At 43.0% G+C, this 22,599-nt stretch overlaps 1 protein-coding gene across 3 annotated transcripts in view; it reads right to left on the bottom strand.

The window, feature by feature from the left end:
• The window catches only part of LOC130212548 (FH1/FH2 domain-containing protein 3-like), an 84,833-nt gene extending 64,219 nt beyond the window's left edge, over positions 1-20,614 (bottom strand). For all 3 annotated transcript variants that reach the window (XM_056443529.1, XM_056443531.1, XM_056443530.1), the window contains exons 1-3: positions 20,239-20,614; positions 9,859-9,965; positions 3,352-3,416 (exon numbers count right to left, since the gene is read on the bottom strand). In XM_056443529.1, coding sequence (XP_056299504.1) covers positions 3,352-3,416; positions 9,859-9,965; positions 20,239-20,403 — 337 coding nt within the window. In that variant the 5' untranslated portion in view covers positions 20,404-20,614. The remainder of the gene's footprint in view (positions 1-3,351; positions 3,417-9,858; positions 9,966-20,238) is intronic.
• Positions 20,615-22,599: the final 1,985 nt, after the last annotated feature.

The following is a 22,599-nucleotide window of genomic DNA, read 5'->3' as shown; positions in this document are numbered from 1 at the left end:
TGATTCATACCGTCACAACACGGCAACTCGGGCAGCCTCAGAAGCCAATTGCATATAAAAAGAGGACCTACTGTACTTGCAGACATCTCTAAAAAAGGCACAGGACTGCTTCAATCAGGCCTCGGCTACCACATCTAGTCCACGACAACAATACAGCCCAACCATTTAAACAGGCTGTGGCCAATGCTGACACGCAGAGAGGGACGAGTTGAGTTTATTTTCTAAATCCCTGGCTGGTCAAACTAATTTAAACAAAGATCAAACCATCACCACCACTCGTCTTCTAAATGGCAAAAACACATCCAATCAAAAGTCATTTTGTTTTTTTCCACGAAAGGACAGAAACATCAATCAAGTCGTGTATACAGCATGCATACAGGCAAACACCCAAGGAGCTTCTTACTAATGAGACTACACTCTGCAGAACACCCAGAGATAAACATATGCATGGTGCCTGATCTGCACGTTCAGTACACAAAGAGCCTGGACTGCTTCCCTGTGCGGAGAAAACAAGTCACTGTGCCAGAGGAAGATCGGTCCACAGCACCTTATAAAAACATTAGCTCTTTGGGTGAGCACTTTTCTTCCTCCACTCACTCACAGACACACAAACAATCTGAAAACCAGCCCTCTGATGTGTAAATTTGGAGAAACCCCCAAAACCCAATGACATAAACAAAGTGATGTACTTGTTAAATAAACCTTCAACAAATTGCAATAGGAAAACCACATAGTAGTGCTACATGACAGAGATTACATATGACTGTAACCAACTCATCACTCATGTTAATGGAGTGGGTATAATGGAAATATCTTGACAACGTGGGTGTGCTAACTCGCCAATGTTTAAGTGAGGATACAGTTAAAATGGGACATTAAACAAATTACATTTAAACAGCACGGAAAATGTTGAAACAAGTAAGCACCTTTTGGCCTAAAGCTGTGTTAAAATGTGTTAAAAGTAATCTGATGCCTCTGTACATTTTGTGCTGGCTATTTTCCAAAGGCACTTTATTATAACATTCTTTTTGTCATTTCATCACATCTCTTCATTATTGAAAGAAAAAAAGGTATGTCCACTGCTAGCAAAAATAAATACAAAAATACGGACACTATAAATATGATCTTATCTTTGAAGACATGTTGGCCTTTATGAGCTGGCAGAATGGACACACTAAGTCCCGTAATGCAGAGCAAGTGCACAGCCGAAAGAATACCACGACATTTGTCTTTGCAAGACTGACGAATTATCTCCTGTGTGGAGCAGGAGAATCACCCAGTAATTCTCCACTCATGGACTACAAGGTAAGCCCTCGAGTCAGATAAAATTAGGATCAAATGTCTGGACAAGTTAACAGTAACAGTGACCACCTCGCCTGGAGGAAATAAATCAGCAAGCCACGCGGGCAGTCACTGAGGGAGGCTAAAGAAAGGGCAACAGGTGGTTGTCGACTTAAAGAGGGTCATCATCCACTTAGAGAAAAGCAGCAAGTCTGTCCTCCCCTCCACAGGCTCCGCTAAGCTAAGCCAAGCAGCAGCAGGAGGAGAGAATAAGGTGAAGCCAGTTCACAGTAGGTCTGGACAAGGCTCAACCATGTTCAGCATGGGATTGGAAATGTAGGGCTCCAGCATGATGAAATCAGGGAGCATCTCCCAACAATGTTATTTGTATCTGTAGCCTACCGTTGCCACAGCCATTGCAACTTGTGCATGAACTAAATGCACAAGTGCATGCACCAAACAAAACAAAACAAGCAGTGAAGTGGTAACATTTCAAAGTAGGGTAGGCTACATTAGCAGAAACTTACAAATGAATGCTTCAGCCGTACAATCTTTTCACAGCATAGGAGAAAGCACACTGCTATTGCCGGATGACAGATTTGTTTGGCTTATCTTCTGCAACCAGTGTAGCATTGAAGCATCGTGGAATTAGCAAGATGGCTAGCTGACTAGCATTCAGCTGACAGACTCCCTGGCTAACAAGCCAGCCATCCAGTTGCATCCACCCTCTTGCTGGCAAGTCTATTCCATTTCTATAAATAGGAATTGTGTAAAGTTTTAAAAAACAGTTTGAGTTATAGTGTCAAAAACATCAAAGAGAAATCCTCTTTCTGATTCTACGTGGCCTCATGAAGTTATTTCTCTTTGTTCTCTATGTGACGTGAAACAATCTCCAAACCTTTCCATAGAACAACATACATCAGCAGATATAATACATAACCATAGATGATTATCAGAGATAGCGCTCAGAGTGACTTCATTCAAAATTAAAAAATGTCTGGGACTTTACTTCTTCTGCAATAGAGAAATACAGCCCAATTTAAAATCTGACAATTTACAGCCTGATAGCTTTTCCAGGCTTTGGGTTATTTTTACACTGTAGATGAGGCACTGTGTGTCTTTGTGGAGGAATGCGTGCTTCTCCACATTCTGCTACTGACAGCCAAAGTGCTCTTTGCTAACAAACCCTACAAGTCATTGGAAAATAACTTTTACAGGGCTTGTATATTGCCCTTACATTATATGGGCATTAAACAAGGTGTCGAAACAATTAACACCTATTTATTAGTTACATCTCAGCAGAATGTGAAGAAATCAAAATCAGCATAGTTAGTACAAGCTCAGGCAGTTAGCATCCTTAGTGTAATCAAAACCCAACCTCTGATAAGCACATTGTGTGTGCAGGCGTGTGTGTGTGTGTGTGTTTGCAAGCATGCCACGTGCATGCATGTTTGCATATAAAATAAATATACACTTTTATTAATCCCCAAGGGGAAATTAGTTCTCTGCATTTAACCCATCCTTAGTTATTAAGGAGCAGTGGGCTGCAGTAATGCGCCCAGGAAGCAACTGGGGGTTCAGTGCCTTGCTCAAGGACACTTCAACTTGCAACTAATGGGGAGAGCGGGGATCGAACCCACAACATTGCGGTTGCAGGACGGCACTCTTACCCCACTGAGCTACAGCCGCCCCTCAAATGTTTTCACTCAGCTCTTTGTGCTAGTTGCCTCACATTACTCAAAGACACCATGAGGCCCAATAAAACAAAGTGACAGAACACAGCAACTCCAAAAAACATTTAATGTGTTCAGGCTTGGCTACGTGCCAGTGGTCTGTTGTGTTGTTAAAATGCTGTTAATTATTACTCAAATTAGAATTCTAGGCTATTTCCCAAAAGTGCCACTGTGCAAGTTAAACAATAAGGACCTCAATAAAACAATCCACTGGTAATAGAGGTAATTAAAGCTCCTACCTCATAGTTCACATAGACAGAACGACAAATTGACGATCATGAAATTGGAAATGACGAATGTACAGCTGAGATGAAACTAAGTACAGTTTATTACCCACCGATGCAGGCGTGAACTCTGACGGACAGCTGTGTTCGAAGAAGAATGCTGTGTTTCTTGCCCCTCCTATGAAGAAAAAAGACAAATGGAGAGAAAGAAAATTGTTACAGGACATTAAACCATGTGTGATTATTTAAATGTATGTGTGTATGAGTGCTTTGGTCGATTTAATCTAAGGCAGCCTTCAATATGCCAGAGGGAAGCAAGTGATGACAAGAAAATGGAGCCAAATAGCTACTGTGGAATGGTGCAAAATGATGACAAATTATACCGTTCAGTCTTAATCAAACCCTTCAATATATGCAACTTGAACACACCAGGAACAGGTTGTGAAACAGAACTGGGGAAAGGTCTCCAAAGGTGAAACTGAAGGATGGGAGCAGCTGAGAGGTCAACTCCTCCCCCTGGGTTAATGGAGATATGTTAAAACCCTATCACCGTCCTGTCAACCGCTTTCAATGTCTGAATGACAATCCAAAACAAAGACGTCAACAATGCAACCCTAATTCTATTCAATCGTGAAAGTGAATGTGAGGGCATTTGTAATCATGCAAAGAATAATTTGACTACTTTGAATTTGTTTACAAAGTTTGGTGTAAAATGTGCCATTTTAAAGTATAATGCATCATTCTATGTTTATTTTAGTGGCAACAGTTTGCATGAAAACACCAAAACCAACTATACAGATTATTAGCCTTTTAAGGGTTTGAACTGTTCAGTCAGTCATAATGATTTGTGTCTGCCTGTGTTTACATCTCAAATGTGAACAAACATATAACAGAGGAAGGTAATATTGTTCTTGTTATGTCTTCTCAATTGATCTGACGTGTTTTGAATTTTGGTGTTGTGGGGCCAAGCTTTTGTTTACATTTTGGATCACAGATTGTGCCATCAACCTCCTGACTAGCGAGAGAAGCACACAACAAACCCAGAAGACACGACTGTGGACAAGAGCACAGCAGGTAGACTTTCACAGCAACCCCCCCTCTAATTCGTCTCTCCGACAAATAGGCTTTATGCCGCCTGCAGAGGCTGTGTGGTTGTTCAGACTGGCACAGCGCCAGCAACAGACTGTTACTCTTAGTGACAATCAGGCAGCAGTGGGTATTACACAAAGAGAAAAAGCCGACAGCACGGGAGGCAGATCATATGCAGCCGCACCATAAACAAGCAGCATCACTGCACAACCAATCCAGACATACTGACATCTCTCTTGATCAGTCAGTGGAAGACTGCACTGACACACAAGCAGATTACATGGCAGAGGAGATCTGTATACGCTCACTGTGTATCAAATATATTATCCAGCAACAAGCAGAGGTGGCACAGGAGCAACATCTGTCAACATGGACCTTCAGTGGTGAGATGAGACAGCAAACAGGAACTTAATCCTCTGTGATGCTGCTCAGGCGAACGGGTAACCAGATCCATTTTGTCACGAAAGTCTGCTTTCTCTCCGCTTGGCTGCAACAGTATCCCCGTGCTTAACCGAGACCTGAGGCTACACAGGCCAACATGCTCATTATCAAATTAAACAAACACGCATGGTATATAAGTGAGGTTTCAGACCCCCCTCACCAATTAAACATGAAAATTGGACACTCCTTCAGACACTGCTGCAGGCTCATAAAGGTTGGAGCCCAAAGTTAGAGAAATAATAATAACTATAAAGAATGTCAGCCGAATAACAAATTGGCTACATTGTGGGATATAATACCGACTGAATTCCCTGGTTCTCTTTTGGTCTTATGTGCCAGAATGTTCTGGTTTCTTCTTGCGGTGGTACTGTATAATCAACTCAAGCCCAGTGCAAATTTAATCAGATTCATCATGTGCAACATCATGCTTCTGAAATACTTTTGTTGCTCCCATTTGAATAAACATGACGATTCTTAATAATTATCATGAAATGAATAAACTTGACCATTCCCCAAAACAATTACTTCTTACTTTCGTCTTACTTCCCGACCATTACCCACAGCAGTTCTAACTCAGATGGCTTTATAAACGATTAAATGAAAACATATGGCCATTGTTATTTATTCTGTACTTGAAAGGAGGCAGTGCACTATGAATCTTTTTATTTAATAGCATAAATCTGCTATTCATCATCATCACTTATCAAATGTTGCAAACAGGAATGCAGTTATGGAAATGTAACTATACCTGCCAATTAGATACCCCATATTATTCTCCAATCTCCCGTCACTGCGCTGCTCTACAGCCCCCTCATAAAGCCCTGTCTTAATCCTAATACCCAGAGCAGCTGCAACCGGACCAGTGGATACCTGCCAGCTCCACGCTCTCTGGCCTGAGCTAGGTGAGCATTACTGGCACTGTTTATAAAACAACTCAAAATGTGTACCCACACACAAACTCCGGATCCAGTACCTCTCCTCTGGCACCAATTAATGCCAGAACTTCATGATGAACACCCTGCTTGATATACTCCTGTAACAATGACTGGAAAGAGTAACCCGCAGAGTAAGAGTGAGCCAGGGGGGGTAAGGAGGTTGAAGAATCCATCTCCAGGCCTGCTTCACTGATCATTGTCCAAGTCTCACACTCAAGACATGCACACATGCACACACAACCACACACACACTGAACTATCCCCACGCTGTTTCATTCAGTTAATACTGCTCCACAAACACAGAAGGGGCAACTGGTATTTTATTTCCCTCCTTGAAGTCAAGGCTGTACTGTTATTCCTCTTTTCTTTTCAAATGCACTTTTTTCTCCTCAAATGAAAATCTTGTGTGCTGTGTGAGTGTCTTACAAACATGTGCAAGTGGGTCGTAAAAAAAACCCCAAAGCTTTCCTCAGAGAGATGAAATAAGATGATCAGAAATGCTGAATAGTTAAGGCAAGAACAGACTGGTTTTTGACACAACACGCAATAAAACAAAGAAAGGCACATTCAGCACAACACTGTTGGTTTTCAGATGTGCCTATATGTACCAGGGGAGTGAAATGCTATGTCTTCTTCTGTGCTGTAGGTCAGCTACACATTTCACATGCTGAATCAATTATGACAATTGTAACAGCGCTTCATGTTATCTTCTCAAGACAAGTCAGGGAATATGTCCTTGCGGACTTACAATTTTACTAATTATCTGCCAATAAATGTCACATATTTTACCAAAAGTGACATCAAGCCCAATGTGTAACTCAACACATGAGTTCATTATACAGTCAAATGTTTCCTATAACGTCAGACCCTTATTCTTTAATCCATGCATCCATAAAGATATTCAAGGGCTATAAATGCCAGGCCATCTGATCCTTACTACGTCCCCATACTCCATCTCGGTACAGGGCTAGAAATACAGGAAATTGTGTGTTCGGGGTCAATCAATCTATCACAGCTAGAAAACTAAATGAGACACTGGCTACCTTAAAGTGTGCAGATATGTCGGAGCACATGCCTGGGAAATATGGCCAGTTTTTAACAAAGTGAGAATGTATCAGAGATGCGACAGGGGATTTATGAGTCACAATCGCCTATAGCTGAGCTTCAAACAAGGTGTGGAAGTGATTATGGCCCTTAAGCTCCCATGACATGGATATCTCCTGGCTCTGCAGCGCTCTGTCAGAAGATCATACTTTAATCTGTTTGTAAAGACACTAGGTATGACACAGGCGCCTCAGGAATGTACCTGTCATTAATATCAATTACAGATGTTTTATTGGCCAATGGTCAGGAATTCAGGCAGTATACTGTATGAATGTAGTACAATTCTCTTTACAAAGGTAATGGCTGGACTTAAAGCAAAAATAAGTATTACAACATTTTGCTTGTTAACTGGAGTTAGTGCAACAGAGTTATGTTGATATCAACTTCAGACAAAATCTGGGAAATACTAAAATTATTTTCTGTTGATTGAATGTTTTGGAGTTGGAGACCGCTGTTGACAGATTTGCAGTATAAAAGGTGGGTGAAAAAGTGAAATGAAACAAGAAAAGGTGAGATGCCTCGTCAGACCTTTTATTAGCTCAATAATCATCACCGAGCAGTGGGGGAGCACATCAACACCATAAAAAGCCAGCGAGCAGAACTGCCCTATTTTTACAAAATAATTGGCTAACCACCTTCACCCCCAGCCTCCTCAGACAACACTGTGAGGGATTAATGACACACATCCATACCAGCCCGTGCCAGCTGGCAGGACACAGGCCCTGGCAGGCCTCGTCTTCGACGAGAGAAGAAGTGGACCACTTTAACCTCACAGCTCTCAATAGCCTCCCTTAAGCTCCCAACAATTTCAGATGGGAGTGGGAAAGAACGGCTCGCTCATCGTCCAATAGAAACACAGAGCCAGAGAGCAGCTTATGAATTCCAAGTTAGACAAATAAATCAATACATGTTTGTGGCCCAGCCGACCAGGAGCTCTCATGCCAACTCTTGGTTCACAATCATCTAAAGTGGGTGAACATACTCCCAAGTACGTGAAAAACATATGGAGTCATTAAAGTAACTGGCCAAAGAACATGTATGAAACCGAAATCAAACTAATACTATTGTAAGCCTTTCTTATTTATTCATATAGGAGTAATTTCAAGACAAAGCCTCATTTAACTACATATTACCAGCAAACAATGCAGCTAAATTATGATTTGAGAGTTGTATGGAGGCGGGTGTATAATTGTAGTTTGGCCACTTCCAATGAGAGCACTGATGTAACATTTAATTGAGACGAGGGCATTTGTTTATGAGACACGTCTGCACCTCTTAAATGGTTTAGATGACATCACTTCTGTCACGGGGCCAGGGAGGCCAGGTATTTTAAGGGACATGAATGGATGAATGCAAACTCTGAGACATATAGCCTGCTACATAAAGGGCACTAATAATACCACCACAGAGCTGATCAAATATACCAAGGCCTAATCTAAATCTATATGACTAAAATCAGCATAACCTATACATGAACATACACTTTTTTTCCTGAAAATAGAACAAATATTACAATCTATAAATGACATATCCTGCAATGACATTGTAGAGATATTTGGTGCCTGTTTTACAGATGAATTTGTGGAGTTAATTATAATATTATTGTTACCCCATGAATCCCAAAGTACTGAGAGACGTCTAAAACTAATTGTCCCTAAAATGAGACAAAGCCCGGTTGCCTCGTTCGACAGACCCAAGCACCCACTGAGAGCACCTACTGAGAGCACCTACTCAGAACACCTACTGATAGCTCCCACTGAGAGCACCCACTGAGAGCTCCCACTGAGAGCACACACTGAGAGCACCCACTTCGAGCACCCACTCAGAGCACCTACTCAGAGCACCTACTGAGCAAGAGAGCTCAATCAGCGGAGGCCCGGAAAGGGAATTATTTCACAAATTCTTCCTGGAACAAAATGGGTATCATTAATTCAAATCACTGTAATAAAATCAAATAATATATAATATAATCAAATTGGCAAAGGAATATAGATACTTAGATTTATCCCCATAGCCAGGACTAATTGCGGGGCTACTTGTGGTTCCTAGAGTCCAAAAAAGTAGGATCGCAGCCAGAGCATTCAGCTATCAAGCTCCTCTTTTATGGAGCCAGCTTCCACTTTCAGTCCGGGGGGCAGAAACAGTCACCACATTTAAGAGTAGACTAAGACTTTCCTCTGTAATAGCGCTTACAGTTAGTGCTGAATCAGGTTTGCCCTGGTCCAGCCCCTAGATATGCTGTTATAGGTCTAAAGGCAACTCTGGGACGTCTTAGGATACACTGAGCTCTTCTCTCTCTCCTTATGGACACATTCTCACCCTTTCATTGCACATTACTACTCTGCTACTCCCTGGAGACGTTGTGCCTTCTCGCCTCACAGGGTCCATTGGACCTGGCTGCGTCTGGAGTTGGTCCTGGCACCTGGGCCCTGCCCCCTGACTCCTTGCTCCTGCTTCCTGCGTCCTGCCCCTGCCCTGGGCCTGGCTTCCTTCCTCGTTGGCCCTGCCTCCTGCCATGGCCCTGCTGATGCCCCTCCCCCTATCCTCCTCTCTTCTCTTGTTTCATGGATTGTGGAGGTCTGGATAGTGGTCCATGCCGACTATACTCATTCATTTCTGTCATATTCATTGAATATTTTGTAACTCTGTTATGCTGTTCATTCTGTACACATGACATCTATTGCTTCCATCCATGTTTTTTAAATGTCGTTGTTGTAGAAAAAACTACTTTCAGGTGAGTTACTCATTGAATAATACATTCATATTTCTGGTTTATAACAGCACATTTGACCACGACAACGTGAACAATCTAGTCCTGGACAGTCACAGTCTGAAAAGTAGCGTACATTATCAACCTGCAGTTATGTTTTCAATCTGAATCTTGAAGTGTAAAGAATATATGACCAACTATAGAAAAGTGACAGAGTATGTTTTTCATTGCAGCATGTTGTGTCCATGCCATTGTTTGCTTTTGTTTGGTGACAGTGAAATAAAAGCTAAGAGAGAGAGAGAGAGAGAGAGAGAGAAAGTCAGAGGTTATCGTTATCTTACCCTCCTTCTTCCTGAAATCCCTCCAGTTCATCTCTCTGCTCGGCCAGGGTCGCCTCCAGGTCCAGGTAGCTTCCATTATGGGACAGCTGAAGGGCACAGTCATCAGGCTGGATCAGAAGGAGACAAAGTTAAACACTGATCGGTCGTCAACCCACTAAAGATCATGCAATTTACACTTTACACATGTAAAGAATGCTACACATTGAGTAAGTACTTTATAAATAAGTTCAGTGTGCATTTTCTACCTGTGAGGCGAGACTACTGACTACTTGGATCCTGCTAAGTATCTTCTTTAAACTAGTTTTATCTGCTAAAGTTACTGTTGTATTTGTTGTTTAAAGCTGCTAGATTGTTAGTCTGTCCTGTTTTAAGGAGTTGTTTTGGTAGAGAGGTGTGTCCTGTGTTCCGACACCTGAATCTTCACTGATTGGACGAGCGATCGTCACCTGGTTTCTATTGAGTGTCATTTGAATACCAAAAGCCAACGGGCGGTGTCAACGTGGCTGGCTGAGTGTCTTTAAAAAGATCTCCGGGCCAAGTCTGCAGTGTGCATTTTCTACCTGTGAGGCGAGACTACTGACTACTTGGATCCTGCTAAGTATCTTCTTTAAACTAGTTTTATCTGCTAAAGTTACTGTTGTATTTGTTGTTTAAAGCTGCTAGATTGTTAGTCTGTCCTGTTTTAAGGAGTTGTTTTGGTAGAGAGGTGTCCTGTGTTCCGACACCTGAATCTTCACTGATTGGACGAGCGATCGTCACCTGGTTTCTATTGAGTGTCATTTGAATACCAAAAGCCAAGGGGCGGTGTCAACGCGGCTGGAGGTAATTGGCACTAACTTGGGCTCATAACCGGGTGGGGTTTTGGTCAGCTGTAGCCAGCGTGACTCGGAGGACAAAGACTCGAGGACAAAGACTCGAGGACAAAGACTCGAGGACAAAGACATAGGAGTCTTCCGTTGGAGTCAAGACTCGAGGACAAAGACATAGGAGTCTTCCGTTGGAGTCAAGACTCGAGGACAAAGACATAGGAGTCTTCCGTTGGAGTCAAGCCTAGAGGACAAAGACATAGGAGTCTTCCGTTGGAGTCAAGACTCGGAGGACAAAGACATAGGAGACATCCGTTGGAGCCAAGCCTGGAGGACAAAGACAGAGGAGTCTTCCGATGGAGGCAAGACTAGAGGACAAAGACATAGGAGTCTTCCGTTGGAGTCAAGACTGGAGGACAAAGACATAGGAGTCTTCCGTTGGAGTCTTCGGGTGGCTGAGTATTTCCCATTTTTGAATATGTGTGTCTTTTCCATACCTGTGCGTATCTCTACTCGTAGTTACTATAGGACTCGCTCATTCATGTACCGGAACCCTCCTCTGTTATCCTTCCTACCCGTTCTACTCACACCCAGCACCTGGTCACAGGAGGCCTCTGAACTGTCAGTCAGCCAACCGCAAGGCCGACTTCATCTCTGGTTTTGCTGTGGAGCAGTCGCCTGACTTCCTGGCTCTCACTGAGACCTGGATCACAGCAGACAACACGTCTACCCCGGCTGCTCTCTCCTCTGCCTTCTCCTTTAGCCACACACCCAGACCCTCTGGTCGGGGTGGAGGTACAGGTTTACTCATCTCACCCACATGGTGTTTCTGTCCCTACCGCTTCCACTCTTTATCCCACTGACTTTTGAGTTTGATGCGGTGACCGTTACTCATCCGGTTCAACTTCACATTGTTGTTCTCACCGTCCCCTGGTTCTTTGGGAGATTTCTTGACGAGCTAGACGCCTCCCATCGAACTTCGGAACACGGCCCCCGCTCATCCTTCTGGGTGACTTTAACATCCAGACAGAGAAGTCATGTGATCTCTTACTCTTACTGTCTTCCTTTAACCTCTCACTCAGTCCCTCCCCTCCTACTCACAAAGCCGGCAACCACCTTGACTACATTTTCACCAGAAACTGCTCTACCTCTAACCTCACTGTGACTCCTCTCCATGTCTCTGACCACTTCTTCATCTCTTACTCTCTCGCTCTCTGGTACTGACAACCCACCCATATCTACAGACTCTGCACCTGTACGCCGCAACATTCGCACCCTCTGCCCCTCCTCTCTGGCCTCCTCTGTCCTATCTGCTCTCCCTCAACTGACTGCTTCTCACTCATGCATCCTAACTCTGCCGCAGACACTCTCCTCTCTTCCCTGTCTTCATCTCTTGATTCTCTTTGTCCTTTTAAGACACGACCGGTTCGGAAATCCTCTCCGGCTCCGTGGTTGTCGGACTCGGTGCGCCGAGAGAGCCACCCCGGCGGAAAGAAAATGGCGCAAATCGAATCAAGCGGAAGACTTGCTCTTCATCAATCTCCTCTCCTCCTTCTCTTCCTCTATCTCTGCAGCCAAAAGCTCGTTCTACCTGACCAAAATTCAGTCTTCCTTCTCTAACCCCAAAAACTCTTCTCTATCTTTTCCAACCTCCTTGATCCCCCTGTCCCTCCTCCTTCCACCCTTTTGTCGAGCCACTTTGTCGACTACTTTACAAACAAGATAGACGACATACGCCCTCCTTTACAAATCCATCTTCTATCACCTCACCAACACTAACTTCTTCATCCCCTCTCTTTCCTCTTTCACCCCTTGTCTCCCAATCAAGTTCTTAGCTTGGTGACCTCCGCCCGACCGACCACCTGCGCCTTGACCCCGTCCGTCTCCCATTCTCCAGGCTATTGCTCCTGACCTTCTGACCTTCCTCACCCATCTTATTAACAGCTCCTCTCAACTGGCTGTTTCCCTAACTCTCTGAAGGAGGCGAGAGTCAACCCTCTCCTGAAGAAACCCACGCTCGACCTGTCTGAAGTCAGCAACTACAGACCGGTCTCTCTTCTTCCTTTTCTCTCCAAAACTCTGGAGCGAGCTATCTTGAGCCAAGTGTCCTCCTATCTCCACAGTAACAACCTTCTTGACCCTCACCAGTCTGGATTCAAGGCCGGCCACTCGACAGAGACGGCCCTCCTTGCTGTCTCTGAGCAGCTTCACACTGCTAGAGCAGCCTCTCTCCTCTGTCCTTATCCTTCTCGACCTTTCTGCAGCATTTGACACCGTGAACCACCAGATCCTGATCTCTTCTCTTCAGGACCTGGGGATCTCAGGCACTGCACTCGCTCTTTTCTCTTCCTACCTTAAAGACCGCACCTACCGGGTAACTTGGAGAGGATCTGTGTCTGATCCTTGTCCTCTCACTACTGGGGTTCCTCAAGGCTCCGTCCTGGGTCCCCTCCTCTTCTCTCTGTATACAAATTCTCTCGGCTCTGTCATTCGCTCGCATGGCTTCTCCTACCATAGCTATGCTGATGACACCCAACTGATCTTCTCGTTTCCACCGTCCGAAACACAGGTGGCGGCACGAATCTCTGCCTGTCTGACTGACATCTCTCAGTGGATGTCTGCTCACCACCTGAAGATCAACCCTGACAAGACTGAGCTACTATTCCTTCCAGGAAAGGCTCCCCACCCACGACCTGACTATCACCTTCAACAGCTCTGTGTTGGCCCCTACCCGGACTGCCAGGAACCTCGGGTGACACTCGACAGTCAACTCTCCTGACGGCCAACATCGCTGCGACGACGCGTTCCTGTAGGTACATGCTGCACAACATCAGGAGAATACGCCTCTTCTTACTCAGAAGGCGGCCCAGGGTCTGATCCAGGCTCTGGTCATTTCACGCCCCGACTACTGCAACTCCCTCCTGGCTGGTCTACCTGCTAAGGCCATCCGACCCCTGCAGCTCATCCAGAATGCAGCAGCTCGACTGGTCTTCAGCCTCCCGAAATTCACCCACACCACTCCGCTCCTCCGCTCTCTCCACTGGTTACCGGTGGCTGCTCGCATCCGCTTCAAAACACTGGTCCTGGCGCACCGTGCTCTACACGGATCGGGCCCCGCGTACATCCCGGATATGGTCACACCGTACACCCGCACGTTCGCTCCGCTCTGCAACAGCCAATCGACTTGTGACTACTGCACCTCGAGCTAATCACTCGAAATCCAGACTGTTTGCTGTCCTGGCTCCTCAGTGGTGGAACGAGCTCCCCACTGACATCAGGACAGCAGAAAGTCTCTACATCTTCCGTCGGAGACTGAAAACACACCTTTTCCGACTATATCTGGATTAAAACACAGATTAGCACTTCAGTGGCACTTAGATAGCACTTACTTATGGTACTTTTGTAGTTCGACTATGTTGAGGAAATGTTACTTCCTGTATTCTTGTTGTTCTTAGTTTGTACTCTAGGTTGAAATGCACTTATTGTAAGTCGCTTTGGATAAAAGTGTCTGCTAAATGACATGTAATGGTCAGCTGAGGCTGAGAGCCAATGGCCTGCTATACCAGATGCTGCTCCTATCTGATCAGTCCAGAACCTACACATGAGCTAAACAAGGTCAAATAAGCTTCTTTGGAGACTCAATGTCTTGTTACAACCATCTGCAAGAAGACAATCCTTCTAGACATATTGCTCTGGAAAAGTTGGTTTGCTGCTTCTGTGTTATTTTTTTTAATTTTTCAAGCTAAATATTAGTTCATAACCACATGCATAAGAATCACGATGGAGGATTTTAATTCTTTAAATTGAAAGTTTCAGCTGCAACAACAATACTGCTCATGTCGCGGGGGTGTAATGAGGCAAACGCTCAGGCGCAGAGGAAACAGGCAGGAGTCCAGGTACGGTGAAACAAAAAACTATTTTTACTCAGAAAAAGGTCAAACATGGAACTCAGTCGGAAAGTGACACACAGGATTTACAATGGGAATTTACAAGAACTAACAAGAGGAATTCACAACAGGATTAAACAACAACAATCTGGCATGGGACAATGGAAAGAATGGGAGTATATTGAAGGAGGGAAACCACAGGTGTAGGACATAAGCAATCAGGGAGGCGTGGCTGAGGGCAGGTGAAGGTAATTAACAATCAACAGACACAGAACTAACAGGGTGTTCCAGCTCATGTCTAAAAAATATATTTTTGTTATGGTCATACACAAAACATAACAACTTTGTATGGGTCAATGCGTAAATGCAAAGTGTATTTGAGGTTATTGGAAAGTCTTCTGTTGACCATAGAAAGTAATTTGATCAGCCCAGTCAGTCTGGTGCCTCTTGTCTATCTGCTCTCCCGTCTGATAAACTGTCATGACAGACACAAGATGATTTCGAAGATGAGGAATGATTTGTCTGGTCGGGAGTGGTTGTCACTGACTGTGGTCAAGGAGATGAATTAGTTCTGTGTTTGTTATATGGTTTGTCTGACCTCAAAATTGGAGATATTAACCTATTTATATTCAGAGTCTGTCAGCTCCACGGGACAGCGGCAGAGAACAGGAAAACAAATACCATTACGGGAGGGCAAAAATATGACTTCAGGGAGGAGAGTGGCACTGCTCCGCTCCATCAGCAGCTAAGATATCTAAAACAACCTCATGTTGAACAGTCCGGAAAATATAGTGAGCACATAGAACATGTGTCTTCTTAAGCTCACATTGAGGGCTTTGTGAGATAGCAATGGCTACGATACACGTGCATAAATGACCATTCACGCATGCCAAAAGCAGTTTGCTATATTATTTCTTTTTTTTAAAAGAGCAAAAGATGTAGACATATATGTAACATGTGATTTTTAAATTTGAGTGGTTATTGCCCGGTCTGATGCAGTTAAATTCCCTCCGACATTTGACAGTAACTTAATTGAACGTGAAGGAAAAAGGATGGGAAATACATTATGGGTCTGATGGCTTTGATCTGGTAAGCCACTCTGAGTAACCCTTACTCTTTCTCCAACCCCCTGACTATGAGCTGCCTTGTTGGTTTCCCATGCATGGTAAACCAGATGATTATTGCTAATATCGGAGTTTGGGAGATTATAGGGCTGAATATCTTCATTTTGAGAGACCGGCAATGAAGCGAAGCACAATAACACAGAAAACTTTAGTTGCTTAGTAAATCCTACTAAGACAGGGATGAGCTTCAATTAGATCGTTGTTGATGTTCTTGCAGTAAGGCGGACTGACAGATACAAACAGACAGAACGAGAGAGAAGTAGAGGAGAGGCAAAGAAACAAAACTATACTGTACACATGCAGAGGAGGGAGGCAAGTGCTTCTTTAGATTGAAGGACAGATTCTGGACAGACATGAGGAACAAAGTTAGGCCCACTATTTGTATGCCAATGGACTGATATACCTTTAAAAAGCAGAATTGGTGTGATTAATATTAAAGACACACTAATCTATATACTCGGAAACTCCCTCATCTCTAAATAAGAAGAAGGCTTGTCCTCAATGTCCAACATGGTAATGGAATAATAGGTGTATTCATTCAACCGTTGTTCACATTGTTGTTTCATATATTCGGTGTTAAATAGTAATGTGTTTTTTATTGTGATTATTTATTGGCTTTATTGGCATGGTTGCTAAAGCATAAAAAAAGGACTCAATTATATGCAAGGTGTGATGTAGTGCACTTGCCAGCAATTTATTGTCAATTTAACCAACTGGAACAATTTTTATTTGAAGCAATCTAAGATTTCTAGTCCTTAATCTTTAGTTTTTTTCTCAAGCTGTTCTCCAACACTGCTATTTCTAACTATTCACTTCTGTTTCTTCCAAATAAAACTTTGTAGCTGCTTACCATAAAAACCCTAAAACATACCACTCATATCACCGCAAAACATATCTTTAAATGTTTTGTGAATTGAGAGCACATAAATGTAATTTATTATGATAGTATATTTTGTACTCTTTTTACATTTCACAATTCCTTAACTTCTACTTTTAGTACTTTTGGAGTTTGTTAATTGGATAAAAGGGGGGGGGGATGTTTGTTCACTCAAAGCTTTACGCTCAGTATCACAAACTGAAGAGCTGATTTTAATCTGTAACCAGTAGTTAGCTGTGGAACCATGACATGCCTTTCCCTTTACAAGGTTTGGACTCGCAGACCAAACGCGGAAAAATCTAACTGAACAAAGTCTGACGTTAATCTGTACATCTACCGACTCATATCTATCTTCATTGATAAATATTCATTGAATAATCAACCTGGATGACTGATTTTCAGTCTTGCCATCTCAAACCGTGCCAGGTTGATGCAGAAATGGCCTTTAATCCAAGAACAGTGCTACCAGATTATCAGTAGCAGAGGCTTCTTTAGCGGTCCCCCGCCTAGGACTTGAACCCACAATGGCCTGTGAGGGCCAAGTCCAGAGAGGTAACCAGTCCTCACACACTGAGGTCTGGCCTCTCCCTTCCACCACCATACTATGGTCCACTGACCAGGGAAGCACTTAAAACAGACAGAGCTAAAAATAAATACCATGCAATTTCCAATTTAAACTGCTATCTCACTCCAAATTTCTTTGGATTGAGAAAATGTATACTCTGTGCAAGTTGCACATTGGAAACCCAATAGCCATATAACAACTTTTACAGAGTTTTACATCTGCTAACTTAATTTACACACTTATAAACGTGTGTTAACTGCACCGGGCTCTTTATGAAATAAGATGAATTACACTTAAAAGGTTAACAAGGTTGTTCGATAAAGGTGAAGATGGTATTTGTGGTCTTTCTGTGGCAAGTGATTTAAAACATATTAAACATACTTGATGCATGAAAGAGAAAACACAACAGTAATCCTCTGTCAACGTGCAGAAGATGCATTCTTCTGAAAGGAGATCTCTGCTGAGACAACCCTTCAAAATGCAGAGACCAGCAAAACCTCAACTCTGCATAACAATGTGCAAAAGAATGCAAAGGATCTCTGACAGGGATGAAGGAGGAACCTGTATTTTACAGCATTTAACATAACTTCTCATTATGGGACTCTGTAATTTTTTTAAGAAAGAAATGTGGCCCAAAAATGTTAATTGGTAAAGTGAGAGAGTCCATTCTCCGAGACTTTTTCCCTCCCTTGAACACTGCTTTGCAATCAGATGCCAGGCCTCAAGGCCACAAACTACAAAACATTGACAGAGAAGAAAGCATATGAAGGACTATTGATCTATTGATTTACAATGACATTACTATAGGTCTGGAATACCTCCAGCACATTTTGAAGAGCATGGCCACTTTGTCATCTGACGAGGACAATGCATTATTCGTGATAGACAGGATCAGGTCAAGTGATGACTCGTCATACTTTCTATTCACAGAAAAGTTAAAATATTCAATAGTGCTACTGCATGAATATAAATCACATGCTGCATTCGAATGCATAGTGGCAGCACATTTTCAAAAAGGAAATGGGGTGAAAAAGTGATTTTCAAAGTCTGTCTGCTGTCCAGACAAATCTGTTGTTGCTTCACAACAAGCATTCATAGTTTGAATCATTGTTGCTCTAAAATGTAATCCTTGGTCACAATGGCATTTGATGTTTAAACCTCTCAAACAGTTCATGGTAATTGATGTTTGACTTTTAAAAGCAGCGTAGCCCATATGCCAACCCATGTACACAGCAGTCCGACACACATGTATAAACAAAAAGCACTCACACACAAACGTACAGATCAGCCCTCTTGAGACTGCAGACTGAAATTGACAGGAACAGCCCAGAGACAGCATATGCGAGCGACTTTGACTCCCTCGACACCATGTGTTAGCAGCGTGCTATTTATACCAAATTGACCTGCACCATAGAGACGGAGCTCAAAGACAACACATTGGCTATCGAATGCATCATGTACACTTCCTCAAAGGGTGTGAATCAGAGAACTCAATGTGGTCCTGTTATCCACCTGAATGTTATTCTTTCTAAAAAGCACAAAGGCTGCTCCTTCAAGTTACTGCTGTCCACAAATGCCCATGTGACCAAATCTCACGAACTCAGCGCTGCTGAGCCTATTCCATGGTACTCCCTCTCTGTCTAGTTTGTGGTCCAGCTGGCCGACTGCTAAACTGAGACCAGTCGGCTGTGCAAAGTACATCAGCTCTTTGTTTGTGTTTTAATTCTGCCCGCTTCCCTCTCCTCTCTCAAACAGTGGAAAGCGTTCCCATCCCATCCTGCTGGTCAGAATGAGTTGACTGCAGAATGAGAGCCAGGCTTGTGGTGATCCACAGCATCCTGAGGCTTCCGTGACTTATCTTACCAGCTCTACTCAAACAGGATGGAGTACCATAGATCTGACAGAAGAAAGACCCTAATTAACTTTCTATTTACGTGACTTCCCAACCAGACTAAGATGAATGCTTAATAAAAGACTCAACCTCAGATCCTATGGCTCCATTTGCTTTGTATAAATGTGAAGTTCAGAAGATGAGGCCTTGAGAAAATGTGTTTGGATGCACAGTGAAACTGGCATTTCTCAAAAGAATTAGTCTTCAGAGGCCTCTAAAAGAAAAATAATCGAAAATGGGCTTCAGGTTTACATTATTTGTCACTGGATTTCTTCAGGAAACATAAACACGACAATTTAAACCATACCCAACATTCAGTTAATTTGAGCTGCTTAAAACTGGCTGTATAGTTGTGGATTTTGGGAAGACCAACTAACTCTTGCAACTAAAACAGAAATATTGCAGCGGATCAAACACAACAAAGTAGTGGTTGTGCAAAATGCATTCTGCTTCTGACTAAGGAAAGAGGAGAATATGCCATAAAGGTAAGCTGCCAAATAGAAATATGTTGTGTTTTTAGTACACAGATTCAGAAGTTGCGTTGAGATCAGATGGTTGCAAATCAAAATACCCCGATTTAGGACAATCCGGGTGGGGAATTACCCTCTCCGATCCCTCAACAACTGACCAGCTGGGCATTTAACCCCCCTATTCTATTTGGGGCTTTGTAGAGACAATAGCAGAAGTGGTTTCCTAAAGCCTCAAGTTCATATAAGCCAAGACAAACCCAAATGAAAGTTTATGGAAGGTTAAAAGTGGAAAAAGAATGATAATAATATGTTAATATTGAGAGTAAACCACGTTGTATTATCTGTTAGCCTTTTGTTTCTTTGAGCTGACACAAAATAACTGGAACCAAAGTTAGTAAATACCTCTAGCTAATGGATTGTAATATAACTGGTCAAACTGAGGTGGTGTTGTGGTGGAGGTAAACATTAACACATCCCTGCTCTTCAGCCAAATAAAATCATTACCATATCACTTACTGCCCCTGGATACTCCATAATGGCACATAGGCCCATCTTACTGTCACAGTGCATGCACTAACTGTCTGAGGCATGTTGATGCTCCTCACTGTGAACGGTCCATGAGCTTTGTTTATGAGTAACTCCACCAACATGCTCAAGCTAATTATTAATCTCGGATTTTGTCGCTGTTAACTTTTTTCCTAAACTCATTTAAAGAGACATGAACACATCATCAAGAGATTAATAAGTATACACTGCATACCTTCTGCGGGGCTTTAAGCAGCCGGTGGACTCCAGCAATCTGATTGATCAGAGGAATATCTTCCCTGAAAGTGTACAGAGGTGGCCTGGTGGGCTCGGGGAAGTTGGTGCTGTTAAATGGATCAGTATCATCTAGGAACTGTACCCTGCATAGAAACGTAGCCATGATGTATCCATGCAACGCGATGTCGGGTGATGAAAACAGTGGATGCGACACCACCGCCTCTGACAGACAGGCAACCCCCCCGGGCAGCGGACTACCGGCAGGTCTTCTGCAGTAGCGCAATCCTGCACCCTCTGTTATCCTTGGACCTTCTCCATTCGCTTCCCGCAGCGCACGGGATCAGGACAGGGTGCACAACAGTCCAGAAGTAAAGATCCAGGTGCCTCGGGAAGAGAGAGTTCGTCAGTGCGGGGTGGAAGGAGCGGGCGGCAGTATCCAAGGGCATTGCGGGCGTCGGAGGTGCTGAGGCAGACTGCGGACGGGACTGCTGCACTTGGCGCCTGGTCTGTGAGAGCGATGGGAAGAGAACTCCCTCCTCAAGTGTGAACGCTGCCAAGAGACACAGCAGCCAGACCTCAGCCGGCCGACGCAGCTCATGTTACAGGCGCAATGGCGGCCTCTAGCGGGGAGTTTTAGGAACTACACACAAAGAAACGCTGCGCCGAGCTGGCAGCGACTCAACAATGCAACGAGCATACGATCAACTAAAAGTGGCAAACATACTGTAGCGAGATCGATGGCAGTACATTGGAAATATACATATGTTATTTACAGCTTAAAAAAAGATGATTCAAACCGACAGACATGGTAGATAGCTTAAAATTGTATCCTGCAAAGACAGATCACATGCCATGTCATTCAAAATGAATGCATTACCAAACATAAATAAGAACTACATCAACAACTAATAAGTTGTTAACCCTCCTGTTATGTTGTGGGTCAAATTGACCCGTTTCAAAGTTTGAAAATCTAGGAAAAATACTTCTAAGTACTTTTTCTGTATAAAACTTCTTCTGCTTACCTTATTTAGTGTAATCAACGTAAAAAAAAAATACTAAAAAAATATAATGTATTTGCAACCCCCCCCCCTGCAGGTTTATATAACAGAGATGATGTTCCCGGGTCAATTTGACCCGGCTGTGAAAGTGAAGGCTAAAAGTCACCAAAAGAGTCACGTTTAGACTATTTCTTTCTTTGTAAATGTAGGGCAGTCTTTCTTACTCCCTCCCACCAAGTTTCAACACACACACTCACACCAACACACACACCAACACACACACTAACACACACACGCACAGACACCAACACACACACACTTTACAGACCATGTTTATCATCTCCTAACTTTCCCCCTAAATACACCTTTATTGGACATGGGACACTAATGTGAGGGTTTCACTGCAAAAATTAAAATCTAAGTAAGATGAAATATCTCAAATTAAGGCAATCTATGCTTGTTTTTTGACTGACAAGATATTTCTTCTTACAAGGCAGTTTTCATGTTGGAGCATTTCACTTGTTTTAAGTGTTTTAGTCCTTAATTATCTTAATAAGATATTAAAACTTGTTAATGAGATGTTATTACTTGTTTTGAGCAAGTTAATGCTTGAAACAAGAATTGACATAATCATAAGGCTGTTTGGTCAACACTGACAAGTACAGAACTGCTTTGTTAGTCAGACTTTCTTATTTCAAGCTTCCCATCCTTTCCATCTCTTTACAAATTAAAAACAGATAAAAACTAGGGCTGTGAAACAATAAAAAAATTTAATCAGGTTAATCACAGGTTTCTGTGGATTAATCATGATTAATCACATATATACATTTACAGGGCTCTCAAGACAGGCAAGAGCTCCGAGAAGAGTTGTTGACGGGGGTGGGGGGGGGTTCATCCGAGCTCTGCGGCGCGCGAGGCGGAGGTCGGAGTCGTGTTAACGCGACACGTAGAGACAGAATGACATGCTGCTGGTTAGAGACGACCAACAACAGACGGATTGGAAGCTCATTCTGCGCATGCGTTAAATGCGTAAAAAAAAAAAAACTAGTTAAACCTGTAATTTAATTAACTGAGTTAACGCGTTATTTTTCACAGCACTAATAAAAACTCAATGGAGTTTATTGTTTTGGTGTCAATATTAAAACACAGCGGAGCAATTATGTATTCCTAGACCAAATACAGAACACAATTGTATATAATAGACATATCTGGGGAAAACACTGAGTCATTTGAACTGTTGTGCAATTCTATTCTATCTCCAAGATGGTATTTTACTTGTACGTTGGAATCAAAAGGAAATATGTTTTTCACCAGTCCAAATTCTGACATATTACCATTCAGTACTTTGGCGCCTATACCTT

The sequence above is a fragment of the Pseudoliparis swirei genome, chromosome 22 (assembly GCF_029220125.1).
Source record: "Pseudoliparis swirei isolate HS2019 ecotype Mariana Trench chromosome 22, NWPU_hadal_v1, whole genome shotgun sequence".
In the NCBI taxonomy this organism is placed as follows: Eukaryota; Metazoa; Chordata; class Actinopteri; order Perciformes; family Liparidae; genus Pseudoliparis; species Pseudoliparis swirei.
The sequence above is the reverse complement of the archived record's forward strand: the minus strand, read 5'-3'. Positions and strand labels throughout refer to the sequence as shown.